Raw genomic sequence first — 13365 nt, 5'->3', positions numbered from 1 at the left:
GGTTTCCTGGCGGGTGATTCTGGGTTGAGTTGGTGGCGGAGAAACGGACAACACAACATCTCAAGGTCTTCCCAGCCCTAACGTGTAGGGTACTCTGAACCTCCTTGTTAAGGGAAAGACTGCTATGCCAGACTTACCTCCCTGCAAGGACTCAGTGTTATGTTAGCCTTCAAAATGTTAGCCTCAGGAGGAGAATAATGATCTGTGGGTGAAGCCATGTGTAACACACCTATCTGCATGTGTTCCTGCCTCAACTGTGAGTGAAATTCATTGGTTGTGGCAATGTGTATTTATGAAACAGGATTCCTGGCCTCTTCAGCCCCCTAAATTGCTGAAAGGAGATGAATATGAGCTATTCAAGATGAGAAGATAGGTAGCAATTAGGCATGTGAAAATATACACTGCTCCTGCCAGTGGTTTAATGGCTAGCAGGAGGACAAAGGAGATCATAACCATGCTGGTTTCATTGCTTTGATGGAAACTTGCATTAAGCCAGCAAATGCAAATGCAAATAATAATAATTTAAAAAAAATAGTTTGTTTCTGTATATTGACAAAATGGGGTTTCCAAACCCACAAGCCAGTTTTCTGGTGAGAGGTGGTTACATCTGATTTTAAATAAAGTTTAAAAGGAAAAAAAAGAAGGGGGAGAAAATGTGAACTGTCGGTAACCATGATGGATTGTGAGCCTTTAGGAGGTGGTATGAAGGGTGCTCAGGTCTCAGAGTAGGTAAGTGTTGGGTGGATGAGTATCTCAGGGAGGTAGGTGTGTTTCTCATCCACCTCAGCTTCTGAGACCCCACCCCAGCACAGGACAGAGCTGGTAATGGGGCTCTGGCCCCCTTGCACTCACAGCAAGGAACCCATGGAAATCCACTATTGCCCTCTGCTGGATTGAGGGCTGGCAATGGGACCTGGGCTCCAGCTAGTGATGGGGGAGGCAAAGATCCAGGGGGAGAGGCAGAGAGGGAAAGAAAGATGCAAAGAAAGCAAGGGGAGTGTTAATTAGTCCAAAATGGGGAAATGCATCACTGTGGAAAAGTGTTGGGTGAGGAAGGAAATGAGAAAGATAGGAGTGGAATGATAAAAGATGGAAAGGGAGGGAGAAAGGGAGAGAGGCAAACCCAGCAACACTAGAAGGGAGGAGAGAGGGGAAACAGGCAAAGGGGAAGAAAGGAAAAGGTGTGTGTGTGAGGGAAATAATGAGGAGAGGGAACTGAGAAGAGAAAGATGGGAGAAGATCTGGCATGCAGAGTCAATGACTGAATGGTTGAATGAGTCAAGGTCTAGGGGGAGAGAAAAATGACCTTATGGTGTTTGGAGAGGAAAGAAACATATGCAGAAGAGTAACAACAGGGCAAGGGACAGACAGAGGGATTCACAGCTTTAAAGCCAAAGCAACATTTGTTATCACTCGTAGACAGTGAGCTATGCAGTGTGTTCATTAGAGGATAACAGCTTACTCTACTGTTGGTTCTGCCCTGAGATGCTCCTTTGTCTCAGCAATGTGTCTGCAACTCCTACAAGAAGAGGCAAGCCTGAGTAACCTAGTGTCTGGGGAAGTCTCTCCTGGCATTCTGCTCTGACTCTATTAATTAGTGGTAGAATGGGGACCCTTTCCCTTGGGAATGCTCTTGTCAAGATACTGCCTCTTGGAGTTGTAAGAGAGTCTCTTTTCAGCCAGAAGAGGAGACGTATGTACACAAGGATGTAGAAGAGGGGAGCTGGCTGTCTTGCAAGGGGAAGAGCTCTACATGGGTGCACAGGGGAAAACAGGCAGATGTGAAGCCACTGGAGGGAATAATTACATCTTCACATGTGATGTCTGGCCTGGCATTGGTAGCTGATGGCATAGCAAAGCTTACTTCTCCAGATGCCATTGGAGGAGGTGTTAGAATAAAAGGAAAATCAGAGGATTCTTATGGATCTGCTCCCTGAAACACACTGTGAAACACAATTGTTGGAGTGTAAGGTTTTGTATATATCTTCTACCTTGCTCTACTCACAGACACTTTGTTGTGTTGTGCTTCCAGTGGGTTATCATGGCACATCTTGCAACCTGATAATAGAGGCACTCCTTGATCTCAGTGGGCTGTGTCAGTGTTCTCTAAGTGTATAATGCAGATTACAGTATCCAGTTAGCTAATGAGCTGAACTGCTCTTGAATACTGTGCCATCCTGAGTGTTCCTGATGAGCTGGAAAGCTCTCAAGGCTAACAATCATTTCTAGAAGGTTTTCTGCCCTTTCCAATGTTAGCTGAGAAGGAAATGCCAGGAGAAGAGCATTTGACCTCTTCAGTTCCATTCCTTGATTGAATTGGAAAATGCAGGGGAGGAGGAACACAAACATTGCAGATAACAGCAGGAACAAAGCTCATCAAACTTGTTCCCAAACTGTGTGTGTGTGTGGGGAAAAAAGGGCAAGAAAAGGTCAGGCAGGGTTAAGAGGGAAGGTCAAGGCTTTCTTTGCCTTTATCTGAGGGAGTATGGCATGCATTTCTTTTTATCTTTTTGCCTTCCAGAATTTAAGGAAGCCTTCTCACTCTTTGACCGGACTCCTAAATCTGAGATGAAAATCACATACGCACAATGTGGAGATGTCTTGAGAGCTTTGGGGCAGAATCCAACCCAGGCTGAAGTCATGAAAGTGCTTGGCAGACCCAAACCAGAAGGTTGGTGTCCTGTGTTTGTTTTGGGAAAAGAATCACTCGCAAGATTTATTAGTGAAGCAGCTGAGGTCTCCAGGTTTTTTTTCCTGATGGAAAGGTTAATTGTGAAATAACAAAGGACATGGAACAGCCTCTGCAAATCACCAGCAGAAAAGTGAGGGAGGGAAAAAGTGATCTGGCAGTCGATAGAATTGTCTCAAATTTAGGAGGGTGAATTAATTTAATGGCCCCTCTGCGTCAGTGTGTTTTACAATGACAAGCTTTTGCCTTTTAAAACTGCTTTGCTGACAGGCATTCACATGTGTTTGCTAAAAGCACAGGCATTTTGAAGACATCCAACGAAACAAAGGGACAGACTGATTATGAGGACACAGCTTGTTCTGCAAGAATATGTGTTAGGACTGTAATGGTTTCAGTAATCTCTCCCTCCCATATTCACTATACACTGGATATCTTTTCACAACAAAGGAAATATCTTCCAGACCATATCTACATTCAGGCATTTCTAGGTCACTTCTCTGTCCTTTCCTTCCACTGAGGTGGAACTGGTAATGAAACCCTCATTCAGCTATAATATGTCAGGATATGGCAACGACACAGTGGCAGGTAGGACAAGAAGCTGGTAGGAAAGAAGCTGACAGTAGGAAGAGGAACAAAATGCCCTCTGATGCTTTTGAAAGGCCAAGAATTAAGAAAATGGGATACATGGCCCTGGTCCTGCCTGTTTGCCCTGAAACTCCTCTCTCAATATGGTTTTAAGCACTTCTGCCTTAGCTGCAAAGCAAAGCTGAGTTTATATTGGGTATGAGCTTCTCTTACTGGCTTCTGCTTAGTTTCTTACTTCTGTGTTGCATGAAAACAGCCTTAGGAGTCTTAAGAGCATTTTTTCTCCCTTGATATTTGTATATGTCAGATAGTATCAGGGTTATCTATCTATCTATCTATCTATCTATCTATCTATCTATCTATCTATCTATCACTCTTATTTCTCTCTTTGACAAATCTCTTACCCTCTTTGACTATCCATTCTTCCACCTGTATTTAAGATATTTCTCTGCTGTTCTCTCCCCTTTAGCTGGCTTCTATCCCCACAGTTCTGTCCTCAACTCTTCCAGACCACCAAAGCTTTAATTCCCATCTCTCTCTGTAGAAATGAACTCCAAGATGATTGACTTTGAGACTTTCCTGCCCATGCTCCAGCACATTGCCAAGACAAAGGATACAGGCACCTATGAAGACTTTGTGGAGGGTCTGCGTGTGTTTGACAAGGAGGGAAATGGAACTGTGATGGGGGCTGAGCTTCGCCACGTTTTGGCTACACTAGGTAAGGGGAACCTTTCCTCGTGTCATTTCATCCCTGAGATCTCTCCATACACCTTGGATCATTATGGGCAACCTTTGTGGAGACAATAACTAGGCAAGGCTTCCTCCATTGTTCTCAGAGACTAGAAAGAGTTCTTGAAATAATGAAGCTAAAAATCACTGATAAAATATTTTCCTTCCTTCCTTCCTTCCTTCCTTCCTTCCTTCCTTCCTTCCTTCCTTCCTTCCTTCCTTCCTTCCTTCCTTCCTTCCTTCCTTCCTTCCTTCCTTCCTTCCTTCCTTCCTTCCTTCCTTCCTTCCTTCCTTCCTTCCTTCCTTCCTTCCTTCCTTCCTTCCTTCCTTCCTTCCTTCCTTCCTTCCTTCCTTCCTTCCTTCCTTCCTTCCTTCCTTCCTTCCTTCCTTCCTTCCTTCCTTCCTTCCTTCCTTCCTTCCTTCCTTCCTTCCTTCCTTCCTTCCTTCCTTCCTTCCTTCCTTCCTTCCTTCCTTCCTTCCTTCCTTCCTTCCTTCCTTCCTTCCTTCCTTCCTTCCTTCCTTCCTTCCTTCCTTCCTTCCTTCCTTCCTTCCTTCCTTCCTTCCTTCCTTCCTTCCTTCCTTCCTTCCTTCCTTCCTTCCTTCCTTCCTTCCTTCCTTCCTTCCTTCCTTCCTTCCTCACTTCCTCACTTCCTCCGTCACTGCCTGCCTGCCTTCCTTCCTTCCTTCCTTCCTCACTTCCTCACTTCCTCCGTCACTGCCTGCCTGCCTTCCTGCCTGCCTTCCTGCCTGCCTTGCTTCCTTCCTCAGTAAATATTACATTTCTATCACTATAAAATTATCCAAACATTGGGAATTCCATCTATTCCTTCAACATTTGTCTCCATTATTCTGTACCCTCAAGGAAAGCTTTTCAATGAAGCACTTTTGATCTTCTCTAAAATGGAAAGCCCCTTTTTCTAAAGGAGGGATCAATATTTCCCCATCCTCTCAATTTTTTTACTTCACTTTTCACAGAGAGTGAGGACAAGGGAATGAATGCAGGCTGGAAAATTTGGCTGTAACTTAACGACAGGTTTCCAATTTGTATTAGAAGGCACTGATACCTTGTCACCTCAATCCTGTAAGCACTTCTCAAGATCACGCTTTTCTACTACTGTTTGTTCACTATTTAAAAATAGTGTGAGCCTTTACAAAAGAGATTTCATTTAGACTAAAGGATTCAGGACAAGGGGGATGGATTGAAGCTGAAGGAAGGAAGGGTTAAATTAGATATTAGGGGGAAGTTTTTTACGGAGAGAGTGGTGAGGGGCTGGAACAGTCTGTCCAGGGAGGTGGTGGATGCCCCATCCCTGGGGGTGTTTAAGGTCAGGTTGGATGGGGCCCTGGACAACCTTGTGTAGCTCCAGGCCTGGAGGTTGGTGTCCCTGCCTGTGGCAGGGGGTTGGAGCTCTGTGATCCTTGGGGTCTCTTCCAACCCAGACCATTCTATGATTCCAATGATGGGTTTTCACCTGGGATATCTATTAAAGAATCCAAACCTTTTACACCCAGGGGTTTTCATTCCATGACACATCCATCTCTATTAATGACATAGGAAAGAAGAAAAGGGAGACATTATTTTTATCACTGATGCTATTGAATCGGTTTGGGAACCAATATCAGTGATGACAAAAAAATTCCCACAGGGTCAGGCTTGTTGCCCTATCTAACCTTGCCTGGGACAAAGAAACCACTGTGGGGAGTTTTGTGAGTTTCGCAGTATAAAAGATATAATTTTGTCTTTACACTTTTATTTCCAATGTGGTAATGTCTGATTATCAAGCACCAATAGGAAGTACTTCAATCTTAAGAATTAACAGTTCTGCTTAGTGTGGCATCTCTAAATTTGGTCAAATTCTAGGCACAACCAAATATTCTGTAAATTAGTTGCTTTTCTGTTCAATTTTCAAAACATTGGTCGAATTTGCACAGGTTCCTGTCAGCTGAGGACTTGTTCCTTTGTGCCAGATTTCAGTGATGGAAAAATGGACCAGCATGTGTTGGAGGGCACACCCAATGCATTTTATTTTTTCATTTCTATGATTTCAGGTGGCCAAGGAGGCCAATAACATGCTGGCTTGTATCAGCAATGGTGTGGTCAGCAGGACTAGAGCAATGATCATCCCCTGTACTGTGCACTGGGGAGGCTTCACTTCAGATGCTGTGTTCAGTTTTGAGCCCCTCACCCCACAGCACATAGAGGTGCTAAAGTGAAGGGTCTGGAGTACAAGACTGAAGAGGATCTGCTGAGGGAACTGGGCTGGGTTGGGGGGGGGGTTGGCCTGGAGAAGAGGTGGCTGCTCGTACTCTACAACTACCTGAAAGGAAGTTGTAGTCAGGTGGGGATTCTCTTCCCCCACATAACAAGTGGTGAAACTGCATCAAGTTGCACCAGGGGAGGTTCAGATTGGATTTTAGGAAAAATGTCTTCATAGAAAGGGTTGACAATCACTTGAACAGGCTGCCCAGGGAAAAGGTTGCATCACCATCCCTGGAGGACTTTAAAAGACATATAGATGTGGTGCTTATGGACATAGTTTAGTGGTGGACTTGGCAGTGTTAGTTTAACAATTCAACTTAATAATCTTAAAGGTCTTTTCCAACCTAAATGATCCTGGGATTCTATGAAATCCCCCTGAAATTTCTCCTTTATATTTCTAGAACTCATTGGTCTCATCCTAAAATCAGTGCCTAATATCAGAATAAGGAGATGAGATTGGTCTCTGTTTAACCAGAATGAAGCTTTCTAGGTGAATAGGCACTTAATATTTAGATAATTAAATGGCATGGATCTCTGATTTTAATCACTGATCCTAAGTTTGAGCTTGATATCTTTCTGAACCTCAAACTCAGAGGCAAATGAGATGTTGACTCTATGAAGAGTTTACTTGGTGAGGACCTGGTTAAAAAATTACTAAAACCTTCAAGATGCTGCATTTACAGAAAGTTTATTCTTAGAGGAATGAGCATGTGAACATAATATCATGTGGGTTTCCATATTTATTCTGTCTTTCTGGTTTTCAGATCAAATTTTCTCCGTTTGCAAGTTCAAAAGTAGCTTTCCTAGCAGTCAGCACCGCAAATTAGACTGAAGAGAGCATCTTCCCCTCTTCTATCTCACTGTTGTTTTTATTCTTGGATTCTTTGAGCTGTGCTTTGTAAAATCTTAAAAAAGATTTCAGGTATTAAACAGGCATTTTGCTTTCCACCCAGGTGAGAGGTTGACTGAAGAGGAAGTTGATAAGCTAATGGCTGGTCAGGAAGATGCCAATGGCTGTATCAACTATGAAGGTAGGTGTGACAGCTCAGGCTGTGTGCTTGAAGGCTTTGTTGTCATTATCCTGGGGAAGTGCAAATCTGTGAAGATCTGACTCCCAAAGATCAAGAGGTGGGCTTTTCCAAATTTTAGAGCAATTCAGATTCTCTGATTCTCACCTGATACACTCTTTTGGAGCTTACTTGTATTTACCATAGCTGAATGGCTGTGGCCCTTTCAGGGGCTCTATATTCTTATTTATGTCTTTAAAAAAGTAATAATAATTGCATGATATTGCTCCCACAGTTCCCTGTCCTCTCAAAGAGATACATATCCCTTTTGAGTCTTCTTTAGAGAAAATCACTGAATTTTCCATCAAAATGTCAGAAAAAAAAAAGAAATTAAAATCCTCAGCATCACCTTTGGTGTCCTCAGAATTTTACAAGACCTTCCAAAGTCCTTCCATTTTATTACACTGTTATTGTAGAAAGGCAGACTAAAAGGATTAGGTCACAACTATATGGACTCCTGGCTCTCTCCTTCATCTTGCAAGCCTTCATGTTTCAGGCTGGTCAATAAAACCACAATATCCTGGTATGGATCAGGGACATGTGCTTTCATACAAGTCCTTCTTAAGGTTAACTGGTGATTGACTGTTACATCACTATGGGGATTGAGCTAGTCTGATGTATTCACTGAGGTTTTATGAATATTTGGGTTGGGGTCTCTCTTTGTAAATAGCAGTGATTTGAGCTCAGGGAAACATTTCCTACAGGTAGTTTATGGATAGAAATCTATAGATTTAGCTAAACCAAATGACTCATGAACTTTTATGCTGAATTCAGAGAGATTCACAGCATGGGGGGGGATTACTGGGAAGAAAAACATATTTCCTTGTTGAATTTCAAAATGATACATAATGGATTCTTTTTTAAATGGAGAAAAATGGACCCTGAAAATTTTGGGAACCTTAACTTGACTGAGAAAGAAGTTTCTTGTTTGCAAACTGGAGAGTACTGCAGAGATATAGTCATGATACCTGACTTGCTGACCTTCTGTGTCTGGATTCTGGAGGTTCACTCCAGAGGCACCTCCAGTGCCCCCTGACTCAGTAGCACAAGTGTGCTGAAGCCTTGAAAGCCTTGCAAGATGAGGACCCAGAATTTCTCACAGCTGTGTACTTTGGAAAGCCACTTCCACATGGCAGCCAGGGGGAAGGGATTAAGCAAGCTATGGATTGATTGGTGTGTGTGGCTCATTTACACTGGCTACCTAGACTGCTGGTTACACTGCACTGTGTATATATTATCTTAAGGACTTACAAAGCATTTAGCACCTGGTATCTGGAATCTTATTTACAAAGTGGTGTGGTCTTCATTGCATCAGAGGAAACCAGAGGAGTGAATTTAAATAGCAACCAAGCTGAGATACTTGGGAGTTACTGAGCTCCACAAAACTGAATTGATAAATGACCCTTTTCTTTCTCTTCTTTACAGCTTTTGTGAAGCATATCATGGCTAACTGATTGCCAGGTGAGTCTCTTCTGTCCTCCTTGCTTATCCTATTATTTTGCTTTTGGCATCTGCAATAGGCTTGAAGAATGTCTAAGTGACCAATCAAAGGAAGTAAATATTTTCAGCATGCTGTGCAAGGAAGTAGGAGAAGAATGAGTAAAATGTTATATTCATCTCCTTAAGTACACAGAAAAATTGGTGATCTTTCTGCAATCATCTGGTAAATCTGGAGGCCTTCATTTTAGATGTTCACTATAATGTATCCTAAAAAGACTTGATTTCCAAAGAACAAGTGCTCATTCCTTTATGAATGACAGGAAACTCAAAAAGGATTCACAGTTTTTTATGTCTACTTACAAGTCTCTGCCCCCAGAAGAGGCAAGGAGATAGAACTGAGGTGACCAGAAAAAAGTAGACAAAAAAAAATACAAGGAAAAGTTGAAAAGAAGAGGTAACTCATGCTTAAGTTGCTGAACCTACACTGGGAGGATAATTATTGGCCTTCCTTAAATCTGGCTCCCAACATCTCCTGGCAAATGGTTTGGTTTTCCAGGAAAAGCCATGAGCTTTGTGCAGCACATCTTCTGGCTTTATTCAGTAGTGTTCTCCAAGCCACAGTACCGTTAAGGGTATCTGTCTCACCATTGCAAATGAGATGAACTTCATTTCCAGTATTTTCTGGTCATAACTTATTTTTGTATTCCTGGAAAAGGTGCCCACTGATTTCAACTGGCATTCACCATTATTTATCTCTCTTCAGCTCTTGGGGAAGGTCTGGCCGGAGAGTTAACCAACTCCATCTATTCTGCAAAACATCTGATAGATGGGGAAAAGCAGTGGCTTCCTTCAGATCTGTTTTGGCTTTTGTTTCTTTGGGGTTTCTTGTTTGGATTTGGTTGGGTTTTTTTTTTCCCTTCTGCTTTGATTTATTTCTATACTCTGTCTTGCTCAGGCCTGGCTTTGTTTTTCTTTTTGGTGCTGACATTATCCCAGCCCACTGAGACCTGTCTGCTGTGTGGTAACTTGATTATGTTCACTGGCACCCTAGGGAGAAAATTAAATAGGAGTCACCTCCAGGTCTTTGGGACTTTTGTTCCAAGACACAATTGAACAAAATGTAAACTGGCTGAGAGAAATGACTGCTTTTCTCTTGCAATGGTCTAGTTTCCTTTCTTAAAGTCATTTATCTTCTCAGAGCATGCATTCAGTTTTCCAACACTGGCTCCCTGTTTTCAATTCCAAAGATCTGGATGGGCCCACAGCCATCGTGGGTAATCCCACAGTTAGTATGATCCTCACTTGTGGTTTAGAGATGTTTTCAATCCTTAATCCCATTCTAAACTCACTGCCATGGGAAATTCCCATTCTGATGCCAAAAGCCTTTCTAGTCACCTGAAGCAATGTCAGCCACTGAAGAAGACAAGTGAGCAGTGCTATGTAAGGCTGGTGCAGGTCTGGGAGCTGCAACATAGAGGCCAGAAAGAATTCTCTTTCCTTTTGATGGATTTGGAAAGCATTTCCCAATGAGCCATGATGGGCATTGTTTGGGGTGACATCTTTCACTCCCTGCTGTGCTGCTGTTGGCAAGTTTAGGCAAAGACAAATGCACTCTTTATCCTTAAAAGTGTGATGGCCCTTTTCCCTAGAGCACATAACAAACAAATCCCAAAACACTGGATTTGAAATCAGTGGGAATCTGAATCTGAGTCTAAAAATAAAGTAGTGGTTCATGTTTCTTGGCCATTCCAACATGCTTGAGGAACGCTAGAGCTGCATCCCAGCGTAAGAGCTGAATTGTGTCCTTTCCTTTCCCTTTATTTTCTGAGCATAGTTGCTGTGAATACTCTGTACTGAGTTTTCTTATACATAGCCTCTCCTCTGGCTTGTCCTTAGGTACCATGTATTATTTATAACACAGTATATATCTTCAATTAGTGACTCTTCCACTACCTTTTTTCAGCAGCCTCCTGAGGTCAAGTGCTCTTCACAGTAGATGTTGCTGTAGAAAACACTCCCAGATTGGCTACACATCTGCTCCTCACACTACTTAGCAGGAAAGACACAGCCAGAAGAGAGATTAAGTTTTCTTACCAGGTAGAAAGCACTAACTTGTGGTCCAATGACCTCTGTAGTGTGGAGCAGGGCTGTGGGATACATGCAGTGGTCTACAGAGACTCCCTATTGTGAAGGCAATGCACACAACTCTTCCTCTGCCATACGAATGAGTGTGTGGTAAGCAGAGCCAATCTTATTTCATAGCCTAACTCTTGGTTGTATATCAAATCAAACAGCCCAAAACGCTGGCAAAGAACATCTTTGGGATGTTGTCTGAGTTGTTCAGATACCTACTTCTCTAATATAGACCTTGTGTTATAAACCCACCCTATTTAACTTTAAACATAGAAGCTTGAGTAGTGGAGCAATTCAGCTGGAGGGAACATCCATAGTGTGTAAGGACAAGCTCAATTCATTCTCCCACAGGTAGGTTCTTGCTGTTTGACATGTTCTAAGTGTCTCCAATATTCATGGCCTCACAGATGTGCTGCAGAGCCCATGACAGACTTGTGCCTTCTGGCAGCTGACCCCCAGGCAAGGTATTCTAGGATACCTCAGGTGGCTTTAGGGGCTGATGTGTGGGGAAGTGAATTGAGCCCTGTGGCTTGAACTTGAACTTGTGACTATAGGTGAAATCCTAGAATATGGCATCAGCATTTAAGTGGCTGGCATTGTCCTTATAGGCTTCCATCATGTTAAGATGCCTACAGGTAGGTGTCTGCATGAAAGCAGAGTACCTCTGTTTCCTGACCTAAACGAGGTGCAGTTAGATGGAGCATGACCAGTGATTCATCTCATCTGAAGAAGAGACACAAATGCAGTGAATGCAGCTGCCAGACTTGAGAAGAGCAGATCTCCCTTGCACTCTTACTTGCCATCTGTATGGGAATGTTTTAACTGCCTTGGGGCTCTCAAATTGCATCAGATGCTCATAGTTTGGGATCTGATTCCTGCTTGGAGTCTAGATGTTAACCTTGTGCTCGCATGTTGCTGAAGGGAGACTGACTACTGAGGGATAACAGAAGCAGGAGAAACTGTCTAGTAGTTCAGGAAGTGGACTGTTTTTCTGGAAAGATGAGTCTTTAGACTCAGAGCTTTATATCTGACTTGACTACAGTGCCTCTCCTTATCACTGCTGTCCATGTTTTGTCCATCATTTACATGATGACTGTAGGATTGTTGGGTTGGGAGGGACTGACTAAGGATACTTTATCATATTGTGCAATTGACCTCTGATGTCAGTTGGCATCTCCATGGTGCAGAGACACTCAGTTGCAGACCTTGCTGCCCATCAGCTGAGCACAGATGCATGAGGATAACTGAGGCTGATTCCTGGTTGTGTTGTTTGTTTCTTCTTCCTTCCTCTAATGCTTTAAAAATAACTTTATTTTTAGGACAAGATAGGCGCCGAGAATCCCAGATGCTGGCCTTGGATTTCAGTGTAATGGAATGTCTTCTCATTTTTCAGCCTGGATTCCCATTACAGAGCTACAAAATGTGCTGTCCCTAAAGTTATTTGGATAAATGGGCTTTTTTTTTTTTGTTTGTTTTGTCTTGTTTCTTTATGGGAAGTCGGTGGCCTCTGTGGAGATACAATACACTCAGAAAGAAAAAAAAAACCACCCTGGAATACCTGGCATTTTCATTATTTTTTCCCTGATATGTAATTTAAACAGCAATAGAAAATTGTTAAGGGAGAGGGGAGAAAAAGGGAGTAATTTTTATCTTGACTAAATCAATCAGAAAACGTATTTGTCATTCAGACAATATCCTCCCCCTCCATCCTTCCCAAACAACTGGACCTTTCTCTTTCTGCTTATTGCATTTGTAAAAAATAGCTGTAAGAGAGTAAGGGAGAAAGGAAACTAAATCTCTTGTCTAGATCTCATACATGCAAGGAATACTCTCAATCTTTCAAGAAAAATAGCAAAAATAGAATGCCCAGCAATCAGCATGGCATTTATTGAAAGTTGTCCACATGTGACTCAGCCTTGGAGGTATAAGACATAGAGGAGAAAAAGAAAGCAAACCAGAAATGTACTCAATATTTGGTAAAACACATCCCTTCTCCACAGGATTACTTCCATTCCAACAGCCTGAGCTGTGAAACAAGGAAAATGTCTTTCCTACTGCAAACTGGAAATTGTTCTCACATGAATGTCCTGGTCTTGTAGCTTTTCGCAGTAAAACTTGGGATTCTTTGTCACCTGTCTTCATCATTGCTTCTGTCTCTGTGTGAGGGAAGGGGAAATGGGAAATAAATGCTGTTGGGGAAAAAAAAATAACCAACTCAGTAGAGGCAAAGGAAAGCTGAGAAGCGTGAAAAAGGACATGGATTAAGTTGGCTCATTTTCTAGGGGATAATAGATTAAAAACTTTTAAAAAATTTAATCTATATCCTTTTGGGGTGGAAAAAGGAGAAGCTGGGACAGTTTGTCGGGAAATCCTGAAGAATTCTAAATATGTGACACTCCATTTAAGCAAGAGGTATTGTTCAAACCAGCAGCGTGGAAACTTAGTGGAGGGAAAATAGTGGA

General features: G+C 42.5%; 1 protein-coding gene across 3 annotated transcripts in view; it reads left to right on the top strand.

Annotated features, from left to right (window-relative positions):
* MYL3 (myosin light chain 3) overlaps positions 1–13044 on the top strand; it is a gene marked incomplete at its 3' end in the record, with an annotated part of 41168 nt that extends 28124 nt beyond the window's left edge. The window contains exons 3-7 of one of the 3 annotated variants that reach the window (XM_084260527.1): positions 2522–2671; positions 3819–3992; positions 7217–7294; positions 8756–8791; positions 12297–13044. In XM_084260527.1, the coding sequence (XP_084116653.1) occupies positions 2522–2671; positions 3819–3992; positions 7217–7294; positions 8756–8784 (431 nt within the window). Of the gene's footprint in view, positions 1–2521; positions 2672–3818; positions 3993–7216; positions 7375–8755; positions 8792–12222 lie in introns of those variants that run through there. The other 2 variants (XM_084260526.1, XM_084260525.1) reach the window with 2 other exon arrangements.
* Positions 13045–13365: the final 321 nt, after the last annotated feature.

The sequence above is a fragment of the Gallinula chloropus genome (assembly GCF_964237585.1).
Source record: "Gallinula chloropus genome assembly, chromosome: 2".
Classification (NCBI taxonomy): Eukaryota; Metazoa; Chordata; class Aves; order Gruiformes; family Rallidae; genus Gallinula; species Gallinula chloropus.
The sequence above is the reverse complement of the archived record's forward strand: the minus strand, read 5'-3'. Positions and strand labels throughout refer to the sequence as shown.